The 18,057-nt window shown below is 42.1% G+C and overlaps 2 protein-coding genes across 2 annotated transcripts in view; one reads left to right on the top strand and one right to left on the bottom strand.

Moving 5' to 3' along the window:
- Positions 1–18,057, top strand: part of TDRD9 (tudor domain containing 9) — a 2,107,755-nt gene that overhangs the window by 285,071 nt on the left and 1,804,627 nt on the right. The window contains exon 2 of the mRNA XM_069207577.1: positions 12,865–12,965. Coding sequence (XP_069063678.1) covers positions 12,865–12,965 — 101 coding nt within the window. The remainder of the gene's footprint in view (positions 1–12,864; positions 12,966–18,057) is intronic.
- Positions 1–18,057, bottom strand: part of RD3L (RD3 like) — a 661,792-nt gene that overhangs the window by 188,805 nt on the left and 454,930 nt on the right. The window lies entirely within an intron of this gene.

Here is an 18,057-nt window from a genome sequence, read left to right as displayed (position 1 = left end):
AGAATCCTGGGGAGGACATTCATTTTTATAACATTAATTTGACCCAGCCTCAATACATACAATGGCATCCAGCGGCAAAGTTCGCCCCAAATGGATCATCAGTATTCTGGTCAACTACCTTGTGTCCACAAAGTCAGTGTGGGGGTTAAATTAAGACCTAGGTATTGTGTGAGAAGCTCACCGAAAGGGGGATAGATCTTGAAGGCAAGAAGGTTCGCTCTGGGTATGGTAAGATTCACGGCTTACAATGTGGCAGTGGTAACATTGAAAGCCTGATGCGATCTCAAAAGTGGAGAGGCAGCACACAGCTGTGGGCAGGGTGTAACAGGATATGTGAGTGATTAGCAGGTTGCCTGTAAAAGGACAGATTTTTGTGGAACTGACCTCCAAGATGTATGCCCACAATTGCAGCCCGTCCGTTGGATGGTGATGGCTAAGGGTTTGACTGCCAAAGCAAAGAGCAGAGATAATGGACACCCCTGGTGGGTGTCCCTAGAAAGACTGAGAGAACTCGTATGCTGACTGTTAACTCTGATTGAGGCAGTGATGCCTACATTGGACTGATCTTAGTGATCATACCCAGGTCTGGACCAATCTTGCCTACAACTGCATGAAGGAAGGCCTGGCTCACCCTGTCAAAAGCCTTCTCCGCATTGAGCGAGAGTAGGCTTGCTGGGATATTGCAATGGTGGGAGTTTCCCATCAGGTGTGCAGTCCCGTATGTGTTATCTGTACCCTGCCTGTTGTGAATTAAGCCAACCTAGTCAGGATCTAAAAGACCGGGGGTGCGGTTTCCAGACTGTTAGCAAGACTCTTTTTAAAAATCTTGGCCTCTGTGTTGAGGAGAGCTATAGGAGGGCAGTATGATGAACAAAGTGTGTGATACTTTCCCTGTTGTGGAATGAGAGAGATCTCGACCGCTGTCTTAATAGAAGTGTGGCCTGTGTCTTGGTTGAAGGAGTTAAACAATGTCAGTAGGCGATCTTGGGGGGATAGCGAGGAATGTCCTGTAACAGTTGATGGAGAGACGTTTGGGGTTTGGAGTATTCCTGATGGGATGATGCTCCCTGAGTGCCAGATGAAGCTCTGTATGTGTGTTGGGGTGGCTGGGAGTTTGATGTGGGGAGGATTGATTGGGTCTCAGTTGCATTTGCAGTAAGCATCTGTCAAGGCTGAGGGATTTCATCCTGTGTGGAAAGGGTTTGATAGTGCCTGTGAAATGCTTGTTTTTTGGCTCTTTCAATGGTTAGCCGAGGTGGTGTCCCCTGTCAGAATTTTAGATATATGGGCCATAGACTTTTGTCGGCATAGTTTATGGACAAGCAGTGAGCCAGCTTTGCCCTCGCCTCATGATAATTCTGTTTCAAGGCCATGAGGGAGTGTTAAGCCATGTTGGCCCTATGGTCTCTCAGGTGTCCCACTGCAGAATTACAAACTGCTGCTTGTTACGTCTGGTGGGAGCTGTCTTGTCAAGTCACTCAAGAGCCTTATTTTCTGCAGCCAGGACCATCTCTACCAACCTGGATCCTCTTGTACTAGCAACAGCAATGGTGGCAATCTCCCCACCCTGATGGTAGCCTTGAACCCATCCCAGAGCGTGTGAGATGGTGTACCTTGGAGAGTGTTAAACTCCTAATAATATACAATCTCCTTTCATATCTCCGCTGTGTCCATTGTGTCTCTAATTGTGGGTGGAAGCTCCATCACAGTGGCCCCCGCTGGGGGCCTTTGCCACTGGACAATAACAGTTTCACATGTGCATGATCGGAGATTGAGATGTCAGTGATGGCTACTGTATCAAGGTTATGAAGTACGAAGTGTGTGTGGAAGAAAAAGTTAATGCAGGAGTTCGATGGAGAGTGATTAGAAAGAGTAATCCTGTGTGTCATGGTGCCTATAGCGTGAAGCGTGGTCCAACCTCAAATCCATGAGGTTGTGTTCACGTTGAGAGAACATTGTGCCCATGCCCACATAGGACGTAGTGTTTCGATCGAAGTCTGGGTCCCATACAAGATTGAAATCAACACACAGTCACCCACCACATCTGCTAGCTGGTCCCGAAGTATGTCTCGAATGTAGGGGAGATGGGGTCCTGTGTTTTATTGGGGGCATAACTGTTCAGCAGAGTCAGAGGACATGTTCCCTTCAGGATTCTTAATTTCAGAAAGTGTCCTTCTTTGTCCTTGGAGGTTTAAGACCATGGGGCAAAAACCTGCTTTGGACAGAATGGCTACTCCCAGTGTTTAGGTAGAAGCATGGGCCCAAAAACGATGGGAATATTTTGGGTGATATATGCAGTGGCTGCCCTCCCTCAGGAGAGGTGTCTCTCCTGGAGGAAGATAATCTCTGGGTCAAGTTGAAGAAGCTATCCCCAAACTTGCTTGCACATATTAGGTGAGTTCAGACCCCGAAAGTTAAGGTAGAGTAGTTAAGTGTGTTGTATAGTTCTTATAGCTGGTGTGTGTGTATGTTGCCTGGGGTAGTGCTCATCAGGGCATAGCCAGGTGACCCAGGTGCAGGGTCCTCATGCCCCAAGAGACAGGTAGGCAGGAGGCAGCCGTCCCTATGAAGGTCTCATCAATGGGATTCAGTGATCAGGTGGCTAGAACTCTAATGCAGCGCTGGCCTCTATGTGGTAATGCAGTGCCCTGTTCATTGAAAAGGTGAATACCCTCCTCCCAAAGGACTTATAAGTGAGAGGAAAGGAGTAAACAAATAACACAAATAATAGCCAACAGAGCCCAGCAATGCCATCCGTGCCCCACAGAGATAGGTGCAGATGTGCACTAATCCTGCTAGATTGGGGCCTCATGCCATAGAGAGGTAATGGAGTGTTCTTTGGTGGGCTTTAGACTTGGCCTAGTGCAGTAGTGTCTCCAAGGGCATGTCTTGCCCCAGTGGTGGGTTGGGGCAACTGTCCACACCTTGCATTGTTGTGTGCACTCGTCATGGCCTGCAGGACGTGGCACAGGGGATTGCCAGAGCCCAAGCAGGAGAGGCAGGTGCCAAAGTCCGAAATGGGTGAAGGGAAAAAGAGAACCGATGTAGGGGTAGTCTTCTATTTAGCTAAAGTATAATGTGCCTTAGGTCCAGAGTACACTGTGAATTTGACCCCCCACCTAACCACCTAATATATCTTCATAATGAAAGTTAGTGACTGAAAGGGTAGCTCTTATTTATTTCTAAGGCTTAAATTAGGAGATGGAGTGGCGGGGGAGCAGTGCAGTTCACATCATTGCCCATGTAAGCCACATGAGGGTCATACCTTTCGGTTGAAATGTGTTTTTTTTCTGGTCCCCGATTCTTAATTGATTTTCGTTTTCCCATTTTTTTTGCAAGGTACTTCACCTGTCATCTGTACCTCTTGTGGTTATGTTTCTCTTGCTCCACCAACGTTTTTGCAGCAGACCTGGATACTCAGCTTTTCATCAGGTTATTAAGTCATTTTTTGTAATTTCTTTTGCAGTGGTTATCTATAGGCTCATGATAGTGGGCTTGCTAAAATTATTTACCGTTGCAGACAACTCCCCTTTGAATAGATTCTTTGTTTTGCTAAAACTGACAGGCAAAAAATATTAGGAGTTGAAAACAAAGATCGTGATCTCCTTCCATCATCCTCACTGATACGGATTCTTTAAAAAGTCTTGAAATCTTGGTCATGTGAGGCATTTAGATCATTTGAATGCAAAAAAATGTTAGCACGTTTTTTCATTCATAATTAATTCTTTAAAAAAAAAGTGGAGCACACCTAATCTGTGACCTACAAGCTATTATACACACATGTAATTTTTCATGAATCTGGTACCATTCCTTGACGTGTTGGGTTATTGGTCGTGGTTATTACAGGGAGATAGGCAGTGCAGGCTCTCTTAGTAGAAATAGCACCACATATGCTATTTGTATGTTGAACAATAATTGATTCTGTTGAGTTTATTGAATCAGACGGAATTTTACATTATCTATTAATTAAAGTGAGTAGGGTAAAGCAGTTGAATAGTTTGATATGGTAAAGGAAAAGTGTTATACTATGTCTATTTAACCACTGACTCAATCTTGACCATTGACTTTGTCTTGTGCCCTGCCGTCACAGCGGTGCAGGGTTTTTCCACACAAAGCTTGTTTTCACACAGGACATGCTTTTGCCTTTCTCAGCAGAACAGGGTCAGACCGTGCTGGAACATATTATGGTGGATGGAGACCAGATAAGAGGGTACCAGTCTGGGAATGTTTTCATCAGAGAAAGGTACTATTCTGTCTCTGGAATGTGCATTGGGACTTGGCCAGTTGTTTTGCATGTTTTTCGACACAGACCAAGTACAGCTGGCGTTTGATTGCGTAATAGAGGGGAGGGTGTTCTAGAATGCTCCCCTAGCTTCTTTGAGGTATAAAAACAGGGAGAACTTGGTGTTAAGACAGAAACTCACCCATGGAGTGGACGCGCTGGCCGGATTTTTTTTATCCCATATGTGGTCTCTTGCCTTGGACGTCAGAGGGTTTCCCGGTCGTGGTGCTGGCTAGGATGACGGATTTACCCCTCATGGTGATGCATTTTAACGTTCGATTATTTAGCATATATATATTCTTTTTTTTTCTTTTCACTGTTGGTGCATTGCACATCTGTCTGCGATTAACTGCTGTGATTCTACTTGTCTATGCATAGTTTACTTCATTTGAGTTACATGCTTACTTTCATATATTCATATGTTTTTATTTAATATCTGTGAAGTGCCTTAATAAATTAATTAACCAGACTAAGAGTGCTGCATTCTTTGGCATCGTTTCCTCTTATATAAACCAGAGCAAGACAAAAGGATATACACTGAAACACATTGTTAGTGCACAAGCGTGTACACCAAAATGTTCCACGTTTTTGTTAAACCAAATAAACTATGTGTGAAAATCCACACCTAGAATGCAGCTTAAAAGTGTGGTATGGGGATTTGAACAGCCACCTATATATTGGGATGGTCTCACATAAGATATATTTTTGAGGTGCAGGACTTACAACTTCGTCAGCTTGCAATGCAGGGCCAATTTGCAAAGTATTCATACCATTTGGTGCCTGGACCTCTGCACCTAATACCAAAGAGGAAACAATTAGACAGTGGCTTTTTGCACGTAATATGCATATCGGCCTGCTGAAGACACTATGCTGAGGTGGCCACAGTTACAATGACTTCCTTCCTGTAGCTTGATGGAAATGGGTCCAAAGCTGATCTGCTTTGGATGATGCACCTCTGCCTCAGGCAATCTCATGGAAGCAGAATCTTCTTGCTTGCTTTAACAGAGTAATGTCCATTTGTTACATCCTTGGAGAAAGCGAGTGTGCCCCGGTTAGACCACATTTATAAAATTGTCAGTTCTTGATCTTAAAACAGTATAAAGTGGGTGAGGCTACTTCAGCAATTAGTACCATTATATTCTTTAGGTTGAGACACACAGAAAAAGATTTGGTAGCTAATTTCCCATGTGAATTGTCCATGACACAGATTTTTCTGTCTGGAGATTCTAGTCACTGGGTGGCAGGATGTATAGGCTTATATTGTGGACAAACGATGAGAAATGTTCGTCCTGTTACCTGCAAAGGGCCCTCTTTGCAGAAACATATTACTCCTAAATTATTGTTGATGGGGGAAATCAGCAGCCCTCATCTTTTAGACCTGCCTGCAGCCGTCAACCCCCTTTTCCTACCCAACTCATCCTGCTCAGACGGGCATTCAAGGGCATACCCTCAAATGGATCAACACCTTCCTCACTGGGAGAAGTCAAACTGTCAACATGCCGTTGTACTCTTCAGGAGCACAGGAAATTATCTGCAGAGTCCCACAGGGCTACTAGCTCAGAGATTCTTCAACATATACATGACCCCGCTGGCAAACGTTATATGGGTGCACATCCACATCCTCTACTACGCAGACGGCATGTAACTAATGCTGTTCTTCTCGAACAAATCCCCAAACGCCAGAAACAATTTCACTGCATGCATGACCAAAGTGGCTACCTGGTTTAAGTCCAACTGCCTCAAGCTGAACACTGGCAAGAACCAAGTGGTGATTTTCAGAAAAGATGTTTCTCTGTGGGATTCCAGCTGGTGGCCTACAGACCTTGTATCTACACACGTGCCCTCCACACAAGTAAGACACCTTGAAATTAGTACAGACCACAAAAAAGGACATATCCGCCTTAGTCAGCACATTTGCAGCGTTCTGTTTCAACACCGTGAGGATGCTTAAGGATGTTTTCAATTAGCTGCCAAACAACACCTGGAAAATCGTCACCCAAGCCCTCATCACCAGCAGTCTGAATTAAGTAAACGCTCTGTACTCTGGAATAACTAGCCAGCTCACAAGAAACTTCAAACCGTCTACAATTCAGCTGCCAGACTAATTGTGAAGATATTAAAGGGCAAAAACTATAGATTTCTAGGGACGCGGATCCTCCGTTGATCCAGCTGTCCCTGTGCTGATATTTGATTGGCTGCCAGCACTTCAACGAGGAAGTGTTGGCAGCCATCTTGGGATTCAACTTCAGCAGAGTCCCACAAAAAAAGAAAGAAAATGGGCCAGGGTAGGGTCCCCTGAGCCCCTAGCCTTTGTCTAGGGGTTGCTCACAGACCCCGCTAATGTTTTTTTAGAAAAACACACAGATTCGGATCCGCAGAGTTTTCTGAGATTAGAAAAAAAAATAAAGGGGTCTCCTGTAACCCCTCCCCCCTTTGTTGTTTTTCATTTTTAATTTTCCCCTTGGTGGGCCAGGTTCCGGGGGCACTGGGGAACTGAAAAAGGAAGAGGGCTTACCTTAGCCCCAGGGACCACTACCTCCCTGGGTCGATTATGTAGAAATGTGTGGGGGGAGTGTGTAACAGCCCCATCCCTTCCAGTGACCACCCCCTCCCCAGGGTTAAATTGAACCATTAGAAGGGGGCTGGGCAGCCCCTCTCATGGAGCCACAAATGACCTTGGGAGTGCCACCCCACAGGGCTGGATTCTGCTATGTCCCGGATTGCCCAATCCCAGGACATAGCTGCTTGCTCTAGCTTTGTGGTATCTTTGACAGCTCCCACCAAGTCACAACAAACACTCTGCTTCCAGTAGGGGAAGAGCTGTCAAAGTGCTCTCCCCTGCTGGAAGCAGAGGCTTCTCCACTTTCCCTGCCCACAAAGATGCAGACAGGGAAAGAGATGAAACGATTGCTCTTGCACACAGAGAGCTGCATGTTTAGCAGCTTCCTGTGTGGAAAAACAATGCTTGCTCCCCCAGGATGCGGGAAGCTGGCTGGGACTGCGGGGGTGGGCTGAAGAGGGTTGGGCCCTGAGGGATGGGGTTTCCGGGGCTGAAATCAACAGGGGGAAGGAGGCCTCCTCCATTGAATAGTGGTGGGCCTTAAAGGATGGGGACCCTGGTGCTGAAATCTGCCCAGTGAGGGGGAGGGGCACGTGGCCCCCTTACTATACAGTACATGGTTCTCCCTTTAAAATGCTGTGATTACTTAAATGTGCAAATCATCTGAGAGCTGCGCCTGCTGGACGGACAGAAATGCACCAAATTTGGCAGAAAACTAGATTTTGTTCTGCAGATTGTGCTACGCAGAATCAAAATGTGTATAGCTGGGTAGAGCCTGAGAAGAGATCAAATGAAGAGACCTAATTGGCTGTCAGCACTTTGATCCGGATGTGCTGGCAGCCATCTTGGGACCAATATACATGATGCGACCCCATTGAAATTCATTGTGAATGGCAGGTTTTGAGGGTCACAAACAGGAGAATGTATAAAGGGTGATAAATTTTAGTTACAATATAAATCATTTGTTGATGGTACCATGCTAATTGTTAGTAATGGGGTGTGTTATAAGGTGATTTTACCCTGCTGGGATTTCATGAATTATGTTTGAGAGAAAACTGTTTCCCATGATTTTCTCCTAGAGGTGATGGAAGGTGCTTCAAAAGCTAAAATGGGAGCATGTTTTCTGTAAATTCACACTATCTTTCTCAGCCCAATGAGAATGAATTCTGAAATTCTCAGTAAAATATGTACTTCCAACAGGAGCAGGCAGTCATTTGATTCTTTTGTTTTCTACTCCAGCCTCCCAGAGTGTTCTAAAGAAAAACTGGAGCGCTAATAGTCTTTTGTATTACAAATGTGCGGCACACCTGAAGCCATCTTGATTGAGTCTAACTGGTAAAACTTAAAACATTTAATTTAGGAGTTCATAGAAATTATGGTTAGTGCTGTAAGGAAAGACCGCCTTCATAACGAAAGCTGAACCCCACATGACATTACCATGCATGTCTTTACAACAAATATGCGTTTACCACGCAAGCCATTACAGCGAATTATGTTGTGAAGGAATGAATGATAGAGACATATTCATTGTTAAGGTTTTTCAGGACATATATATATGGACATCAAGAGTAAAAGGAAAAAGGAAAAATGAAAATTGAAAAAGAGAAAGAGAGAAAAAAATAGCATACATGGGATTTGTTTTGTATTCAAGAATTGTAGACTGTGATTACAATTAATTAATTTTTTAGTGTTCACAGGTGACCAGACTATATTTGTGATGTATTATAATATGAGAGAAATATATGTCACATTTTTAGTTCATAGTTTATTTCAAAACATGCACAGGATTAGGAGTTTCTCATTTTTAAGTTAAAATTGTGACGTTATAAAATGGCCGCTCCATTTGCACTTCTCTTGAGCTATGCAATGAACATCAAAGAAGGACTATATGGTTTAAATAGTTGAGTGTAAAATGTCTGCCAATGTCCTGTTGAAGGCTTCGGCCGAAACGCGTAAACATTTGGTTGGGACAGCGTGTGTGTCTTTTGAATGGTGGGCACATTGTCGATCTTTTTTTTGTGCTTTTTGTACCAACTTTTGCTGGTGTGATTTACCTGCAATCTAATCTTTTTTCAATAAATAGCAGCCGATGAATTTATCGATAATAAGTGGTTTTTTGAGTATTTTACCAGCTGGTATTGAATGATGTGCAGCCCTTGGTGTGCGATTTAAATACACCATTTTTCTGTATATATGTATATATATATATATATATATATATATATATCAAAACAAGGCCCTTTCAGGGTTAGAGTGGCGCATACATTATGCAAAAAACAAAGGAGAACTCTGGGAAGTTCCCAATTTTAGGTGGAGAGCTGCTCTAGTAAGGAGCACCCTGCAACACCAGCGACAGTCTGGATTTGCTCACCTCAAATGTCTGCTTATCTAGCAAAGCTTTTAAGCATAGGATCAGCACAGTGCTATCCTCGCTGAGGCTAGATATATATATATACACACACACACACATACATATATATGTATATGTCCTAGTGACGGTTGCCACTAGGTAATTATGGTGAGGACCATGTTTCCATAAAAAGTGTTTTTTGACTTGCCTGTATCTTTAGCTCAGTTTGACGAACTTTCACCAAATTTTCTAAAAAAGTGTTGTGGTGATGCTTGTTGTGCACAGAAAGTTTTGGGCCATCCGTCAAGCCAGGGGCAGAGAAAAAGAAAGGAGGGTGGGGGGGGGGGGTAGTTGCGTTTCCCATGGTAATTCCCATAGGACCTTTAGACACGTCTACAGCCGAACCATTGGATAGAATTATATCAAATTTGGCAGAAAGCTAGCTTTCGGTGTGCAGGACACGCTTTTGCTTATTTGGTATAAACTTGCTCTGTAGTTTTTTTAGATATTAAAGGGAAAATAAATTTTAATATCTCTGACCGCGATGACTTCGCAAATATTTTGCGAATAATTTGCACATTTTTCACGAATACACGTGTGAAAACAAATGTTGCAATTGGCTGACTGCAGCCTGAGTATAAAGTTGCGTCCGTCATAAGTTTTCACGGGACTCAGTTCCCAGGGGTGAAATTCCAAATTGAAAGTGGCACAAGGGGTCAGGGTGAAGGTATCTGACCCCAGGCGTTATATATAGGTGTGGTTTAGGGGCAAATTATGAGTTTAAAATAATGTTGTGACACCATGCACTATATCCGTGAAAATTTGTGAATTTTTGCCAATTATTTGGGTGTATGGGAAAATTTGAAGGAAAATCCACAATCATTCATACATTAATTCATTCACTTATACATGCATTCAGAGACTTTTACGCCCACTCTCACACCCACTCAGACCCTCATGCACACACTCTCCACGGACAGAGACCGGGCCTGTGGCCAACCTGTGTTGCCCACGGCCAAAGGACATGCGTGGTACGGGGTTGGGTGGTTATAAGGGCTTGGCAGGCATTGCGACCAACCCCCGCTGCACACTGCCAATAAATATATAGAAGTTCACAAAAAAAACAAAGATTACAGGGACGTTATTGTTTAGTTACTTAAAAGATCTCAAACTAGAAATGTTGAACTGTTGAATTTCTTTGGTTTTGTATGAGTAAATTCAGAACCTAACTATAACGTCCTTGTATCCTTTGGTATTTTCAGTGACTTTTTTTTAAAATATTTATATCTATATAGGTCGTCATTTGTGGGTATGGATTTTTGGGTGCTAAGGGTTTTTAGGGTTTAGTGTGGGTTTTGGTTTTTGGTGGCAAGGGAATTCGTAGAGTTTAGGGTGTGTGGGTTTTTTGGACGATGAGGGAATTTTTAACCCTGGTTTTTAGGTGGCCAGGGTAAGTTTCGGGTTTAGGGTGGGTATGGATGGAAAGCTTTTGCTGTGAATTCGCAGAGGATCTATGGCAAATTTAAAAAAATTATATATTTTAAAAATCATGGTTTCTTGCCCTTGTTACCCCCTCCCCTTGGGGGGAGGGCACTTTATATTGAAATGGGGTGTTGGGCACATGTGGCCCTCCCTCCTGGGCCAGTTGCATCCCCAGGGGCCCAGCCTTAGCAAAAATGGGGGAAGGAGCCACATGGGCTTGTTCGGCCCCAGGAACTTTAAGAACCAGCTTCACCTATGTCCTGAGGTGCCCACCCCCAGGACATAGCAGTTTTGCTGCCTGCACCTGTTTGCTCTCGCTTGGCAGAAGCTTAGAAATTGCTCCCGCCAAGCACAAGCAAACACTAAGTTCGTTCCGAACTGGCGGGAGCATATAAAATGCTTCCACCCACAGGGAGTGGAGTTTTCATCTTTTTCCATGCCTGCAATCAAGCTGTCAGAAAAACAGATTTAATAAATTGCTCTTTTCGCAGGGAGCAGTTTTTTAAGCTGCTTCATACGGGCAGGAGCAATGTCAGCTCCCTTTGGAGGCATGGAGCTGGCTGGGTCCACAGGGGCATTGGCGATCCCACTGTAGCCCCCAACAAACAAGCAATGGGTGCCCTGAGTGGGCTCCAGGGCACCCACCATTTACTGGCTGTTTCCCAGAGCCAATATTGGTCCTGGGAAGGGGGCTGCATGCGCCTCTCCAACTTCATATTAAGGCCGTCCCTGCAAGATGGAGTCTCTGAGGCCGATGGGCCACACTGCCCTGGTCACCAATTATTGATTGACTAGGCCCTGGAGGGTGGGATCCCTGGAGCTAATATTGGCCCTGGAAAAGGGGGTTGTAAATCCGCTTCATCTTTTTAATTTGCAGTTGGTGCCCTGAGCGGGCTGCAGGGCACTCTCCATGTACTGGTTAGGCCCTTAGTGATGAGTGCCCGGAGACAATATTTGCCCGGGTAGAGGGGCTGAAAGCCCCCATCATCCCCTTCATAATAAGGCTGGGTTCTGGTAGATGGATCCCCGGGCCTTCCCCAATTATCAATTGAATACACCTAGAGCGATGGATCACTGGAGCCAGAAATCGTCCCGGGAAGGGGGGTGCTGTGTGCTCCCTCTGCATTTCCGTGGGGTTGGCTGCAGGACCTGGGTGTAGGCCGGGCCCTGTGGTCAACCCCTGCCGCATAATTTTTTTTTTTTTTTAAATTAAAGTATAGACATTCACTGTAAAAATACAAAGGTTACAGGAAATAGAATTTAAAATATAGTTCGGAAAGGAATTTAAAAAAAACCTTAAAAATTCAGTAAAAAAAAAAAGGTTACTGTGAACTTATTTGTACTCAAAATTTAGACACAAAAAAACATAGAAATTCACCAGTTATGGTTATCTCAAGTAGTAACTCATGCCCTAAGAAACTATAACTCACGCGCTCTCTCTATGCCTCATGCATTCACTATGCACTGCTAATTACCCTACACTTTACATAATTTATTACATCTTCTGTGACATTATTGATATCACTGCACCATTTGTAATACAATTATTGATGAGAAAACTGTGAATGGTAGAGGGCCAAGTTATAGTTACCATAGGGCACAAGTTATAGTTTCTTGAGTTAAGTATAACTGCCGAATATCAGTGGCTTTGTGTCTGTAAACTCTGAACCTAAATATAACCTTCCTGCATCCGTTGTTTTTTTATGTTTAAATCTCTCTCTCTCTCTCTCTCTCTATATATATATATATATATATATATATATATATATATATATATATATATATATAATCTCCATATAAAATTTCCTGGTTGATCTATTCCGTGGATTCACGTGCTGATCTCTCATTTGAGAATAAAACCTGAACTTGTGTAAAATGTTAAGCACTGTGAATGAAAGGCTGTTTTTTTTAACAGTTGCTGAAGTGATTATACATAGAGGATAGCAACTTAATTACCGTTATGATGCCCAGATATACTCAGGGATACTTTCTTAGACTTTTGGGTTTCAAATTGAAATCAGTTGCGGTAATAAATAATGTATTCGTGGCCAGGTTCATTATTTGTCAAATGCATTGGTATTTTATCGTGTACTTGAGCGAGTGAAAGTACGTAATTTATTTTTGATTTTTTAAATGAAGGGTACGCGTGAATATTTTCTTATTAAATCGTTCCTTTTACTTTCTTTGTAGTAAGCTTGAAACAAAAGAGAGTGATTATATTAAGAAGTATCGGCTGCTGGAAGAACAGGAATTTAGTGCTTTGAGCTATGAGAATGCAAATAATGAAGCAGGTACTCGACGTTATGTCTTCTTTTATATTTTTACTATCCATTATGTACAGGCGTTTGTGAAGTGGGATGTTGGTGGTAAAAACACGTCAGCGTTAATGCGTTTGTGTGAAACATTCTTAGCTGGATGGGTGCTTTAATTCTCCCTATATTTCCATTATTTTATTTCATATGTTAATGCTGCTTTGTATGTACGGTAATTTAGTACTGTATATTAGTAATATTTTTGTAAGCTTTGTTTATTTGCTTAGTGCAATGCACTGAAACTAGAGAGCAAATAGAGAATTAAAGCCCCGTTTTAGGAGGTAGAAGTATTTGGGGTATATTTCTTGTACAGCTGGAGCTTTTCACAAAGCCCAGTGAAATCATGCAGAATTAAGATGTGCAAATTGTGACATGTTGGTGCCAGCAGGCATCTAGGCGTGAATCTCTACATCATGTCCTTATGTCAGAAAGCCGTGTTTCTACACATGGTATTTTTAGAGTCTGGTTAGGTTTGTGCTTTTACAAGGTTGACTTCAACCGGGTCTTCCATTCCGAGAGAAGTATTGTACGTTATCGTAGCGCTGTTCGCAGAGTAAAATGTCTCAGCTGTCGCCACCATTGTATCTTATGTCAAATGCTCATTGTTATTTTAGACAAAGCTGTATGGTACCGCCTGGAAATCATAGCAGTTGACATTTCTTCAAACACTCTAAATTTCACTGGTGGCCTGTCACTGCAAAAATGACCACACGGTACGAGACAAAATTGTGTACTTCGAGATCAAACATTAACTGTAGAATACAGACCGATGCTAAGCCGCTCCCAAGCTTGACGTCAACTCGACTGGGACTGTGGCTATCCTTGTTCTGATGTTGGCAGGTGCTGCATATGCTAATCATTGAATGACTTACGTATTTATTATTAAACACAATTCAGTCGTCCACAGACAAAGGAGTCAGTCAGAAGAACAAATACCTTAGGTGTGCTGTAAGCGCCAAACTCCTGCTGCAACCACATACTCTTCCAAACTCAGCATCTTGAATGAAAGACGTTGATCAGAGTAGCATTCAGCTCATCCACCAGAGCAATTACTCATGTTCAGATGTACTGGCAACCATGTTTCCTCAGGCAGACACAAGCTTATTTCCCGTCGCAGCACTAACATGGGGTAACAGAAGGAACAAATTAAATTGATACCTGTGACTTGGTATGGCATTCATACATCACTCATCCTCATTCAAAACATCAATTGTACAGGGAAAGCCTTATAGCTCGTTTTTAATTCAACATTCAACAACTCCAAGCAAGCACTGCAAATAGGTATTGTGTGCATTTTCACTTAAAAGGCAGACCAGTACAGAAGAAGAGCTGCCTTGCATGTTTTTTACGTTGGCATGAAGTGGGAGAGGAGGCAAAAGCCACGCTCATAGTTTTTTTTTTTTTTCCGTTTTTTTTATACTCGTGGTAGTAGTTTTGGGCAGGAGAACGGCTGGTGCCTGCCAACAGGATACTGTGGTGCCTCAGAGTAGTTGCTCTTCGTACCCCTCACCAGTGGGGAAAAAAAGACCAAAGAAATGTCAGCATCCACAAAATTCTGTGTACTGTGAAGCACAACCTGTAGAGCCAATGCCTTAGAGGGCCTTGCCCAAGCAAGCCCATGGCTGGATGAGGCTGTCCTAAAGCCTTTTGCAGTGCTTACTGGGTTCTTATTTATTAATGACGTGAAATTTTCAAGCAGCTAAAGGTGTTAGTTGTCAAACCTAAAAAAGGATTGTAACTTTACAGAGTAGTATTTGAACACATACGAAGCAGGTTTAAGACGAGATCACAGGTTCCACTGTGCCGCAAACCTCATTAAAGCATAGCTCAGTGATAATTCTTTTCACTCCTAAGATTAATTTATGGTCTCAATCGGAGATTGTCTTTCATATCAATAAAGCATTAACTGGGGCAATTAATCCTAAGGATCTCTTGAATCTAGTAAAAAGTGTTAAGTCTCAACAGATTTCTGTGGACCTTTATGTAGCATGAATTATTTAGCAATACACCTTTTCAACGTAATTTCACAGTACCATAGCTTTAAGCCATGTTAAAACATGTAGGGGGTGTGGAGGTGTTCCTCCATGAGATTTCAGCCCTTCTTTTTCGGGAAGCCATGAGAGACTTTATAATAATTTAGATTCCTTAGCTACATTCTTGATGTGCTAATTAAAATCACCAAAAGACAGGTCCAGTATTATGGGATTGTCACCTTATTTGTAGGGTCGTCTTAGCTAGTACTGTTGCACACAAGGCCCATGGTACATAATTTCACAGACCTAGAACAATTCGCTAGGGCGAGTCGGATTTTATCCGTAAAAACTATTGTTACGGCCTACTGGGCCGTTCAGCTGTTCATTCAGAAAGTAAATGAGTAATAAAGATACCTGCACATCTTGTTTTTATCTAGTTATATTTGTTGTGTTCAAAGGCTGGTCAACTCTCAGCTTACATCTACTTGCAAATTGTTGCTGAATTCATCCTGGAGATTGGTGTTTACCTTTCTTTTTCTGACTGCAAAGTTAGATAATTTTGTAAGGTGAACTGCCTGTCATAGGTGCTGGGGTACAGGTAATGTGAAATGAAAGGTTGTAGGATGTCAGTATTTTCTAACACACAACATTCAAATAGCTTGAACTTGTACAAATATTACAAAATATATCAGGAGTAAGGAAAGCAGTTTCTTTGTAATTCTTAGATGTGATGGAAACAAATATTTGAATAATATCAAAAAAATTAAACACTTCACTTGGTGATGTGCAAATGCTCAATATGTGCAGACACCTGATTTCCACATTATTTGTATGCCGCATAACTTTATCCGTAAAACTGAATGTCAGTTGGAATGTTTGTGGCCTTTTCATTGGAAAATGTACTATCTGTAAATTATAGTATGCTACTACATCATGCTTTAGTAATATATTTATTAAAAGTGAGAGTTTTTAAACATGAACGAGGGGTGTGGAATTCCTATCGTTCGATGCTCTGGACATATTGTTTGGGGTCAAGGGCAACAAGTTTTCATGTTTATTTTGTTCTTGGGACAAGTTGGCCCAAGCCCCTGCAGCACAAACCCTTTGGCTGCCAGTTTACAGAAAAGGGAACTTTATGCAGTTGTGGTAATGTTTCCATATGTTAATGCTGTTCAAACTTGTATGTCTGGTTATTAATTAAAAGCCTTCATTATTAGGGTGAGCGCTGTGAATAAACGTTTTAAGGTTACAGTGCACGACGGACTGTAGTTCGAGTAACAAAACAAAAAAAAAAGTGTACACATGTTTGAAAAGTTTAACAATATGAGGCTAAGTATAATGCTCCTAGGATGCTCTCTGATTAAATGCAGATGTTTGCAGAAGCTTGCCAGCAAGAGTGATTACCGTATTTATCGGCGTATAACACGCACCTCATTTTAAGAGGAAATTTCAGAAAAAAAACCCTTAACATTATATCGGCGTATAACACGCACACATCATTTGCCCCCTATTTTCAGGGAGAAAAAGTGCGTGTCATACGCCGATAAATACGGTATTCTTTGCTTTCAAAATAAAATGTTCATGAAAAAAATGAAAACCTTTTAGTAAAATGTGTTGATGCATGCTAGTATTTCCAAAAAATATTCTTAATGGAAACTCAGTGTAACTATTGTCAACAAGATTATGAGAAGCGTGAAAATAAACAAGACCTCGCAAAGCCAACAGATCCAACATTTTTTGTGAGTCTCTTGGTTTTGTAAATGGGTGTCTTGTTTTGACATGGCATTTGTAACACATTATTGTTGTGGGAGTTGCCAGGCCCTAACCATTGTAACAAACACTGGCAAAAAGAGAAACCTGTTTTTGTTCTTAAAAAGCACACATTGCCATCAGTGGCATAACAAAGCCCCCTCCAGGGGGCCCACTCAGCAGTTGCCCTGAGTGAGTCTGGAGGGGAGTGGCCTACATATTCTTTGCAGGGTGGCCCCCTTCAATTTCGTTACACCACTGATTGCCCTAGTGGTTCCTGGGACTGAATAAAAATACTTTGTGTATCAATATGTTCCTTGTGGAAGAGCAAAATGTGATCACTCACAGTAAACCCAGACGATAGATAGAGAAATGGAAGTTTAATACAAACAAAATGTCTTTAACACCAAACCTCATTAGGGACCCAGTTCTTAAAGAAAGTCACAAACGTGTACCCATGGTATGCCTTTGAATTAGTGGCTTTCATGAATTAACTAGAACTTAAAGAAATAGACCAGGAAATCGTACTCCTAGAAAATATTTGTGAACTGTATTTTAGCACAAGCAAATATGCATGTGTAGATTTGGTCATGTGAAAAATCTATTGAGTTGTTTACAAGTTCTTTCTCTCCATCCACTTTTTTTTCCAGCCCCAGAATAATTTCTACTTCGTCCCTAATCAGGAATACATTTCCAACCTTTCTAATTATTGGAAAAGATTAGAGAAGAGCTGGTGAAAATCCTTAAAACATGCAAGTTAGTAGGCTTGCAGACTCAAAGGCATTCCAGTCCTGGAACTATTGCTTACTGCTTCCTCCAGCCCCAGTATGTAGATGTGTGGAAAGGTAAAATAAGGACATTGCTCTAGTAGGGATTGAAATTGCAAGTATTTAAACCCTACTATAGTAGTAGCCCTGGCATAATCAGAGAGGCTTTTATTAGAGTTCTTACAAAATGAGATTGATGCCTTAATTTGTCGCCGTATTTCATGGCACTAAAGGGACAAGTATATATATATATATATATATATTTTTTTTTTGACAAGTACATTTAAGAAGCAACCTGTCTCATGGACAAGTAGACATTTTTATTAATTTCCACACCGCTGATGAACTGAGAAACATTCCTGCTCTCACCCTAATGACAATGCTGTAAGTGAACTAAGAGGCACTCCAAGGGTCATGTGAACCCTATATGTGGCTAGATTCTTACCCTTTATGTGAAGCAAAAGTTTAGTCTCTTAAACAAAAAAGAGTTCTTTATCCAGCAGACATGCAGAACTCAAATATTTCAAAGTGTTCTCATAAATGATAATGAAGAAAAAGAGGGCTATGTGAAATAAAATGTTG

Source organism: Pleurodeles waltl, chromosome 9 (assembly GCF_031143425.1).
Source record: "Pleurodeles waltl isolate 20211129_DDA chromosome 9, aPleWal1.hap1.20221129, whole genome shotgun sequence".
Taxonomy (NCBI): Eukaryota; Metazoa; Chordata; class Amphibia; order Caudata; family Salamandridae; genus Pleurodeles; species Pleurodeles waltl.
This window is presented reverse-complemented; position numbering and strand designations above follow the sequence as displayed.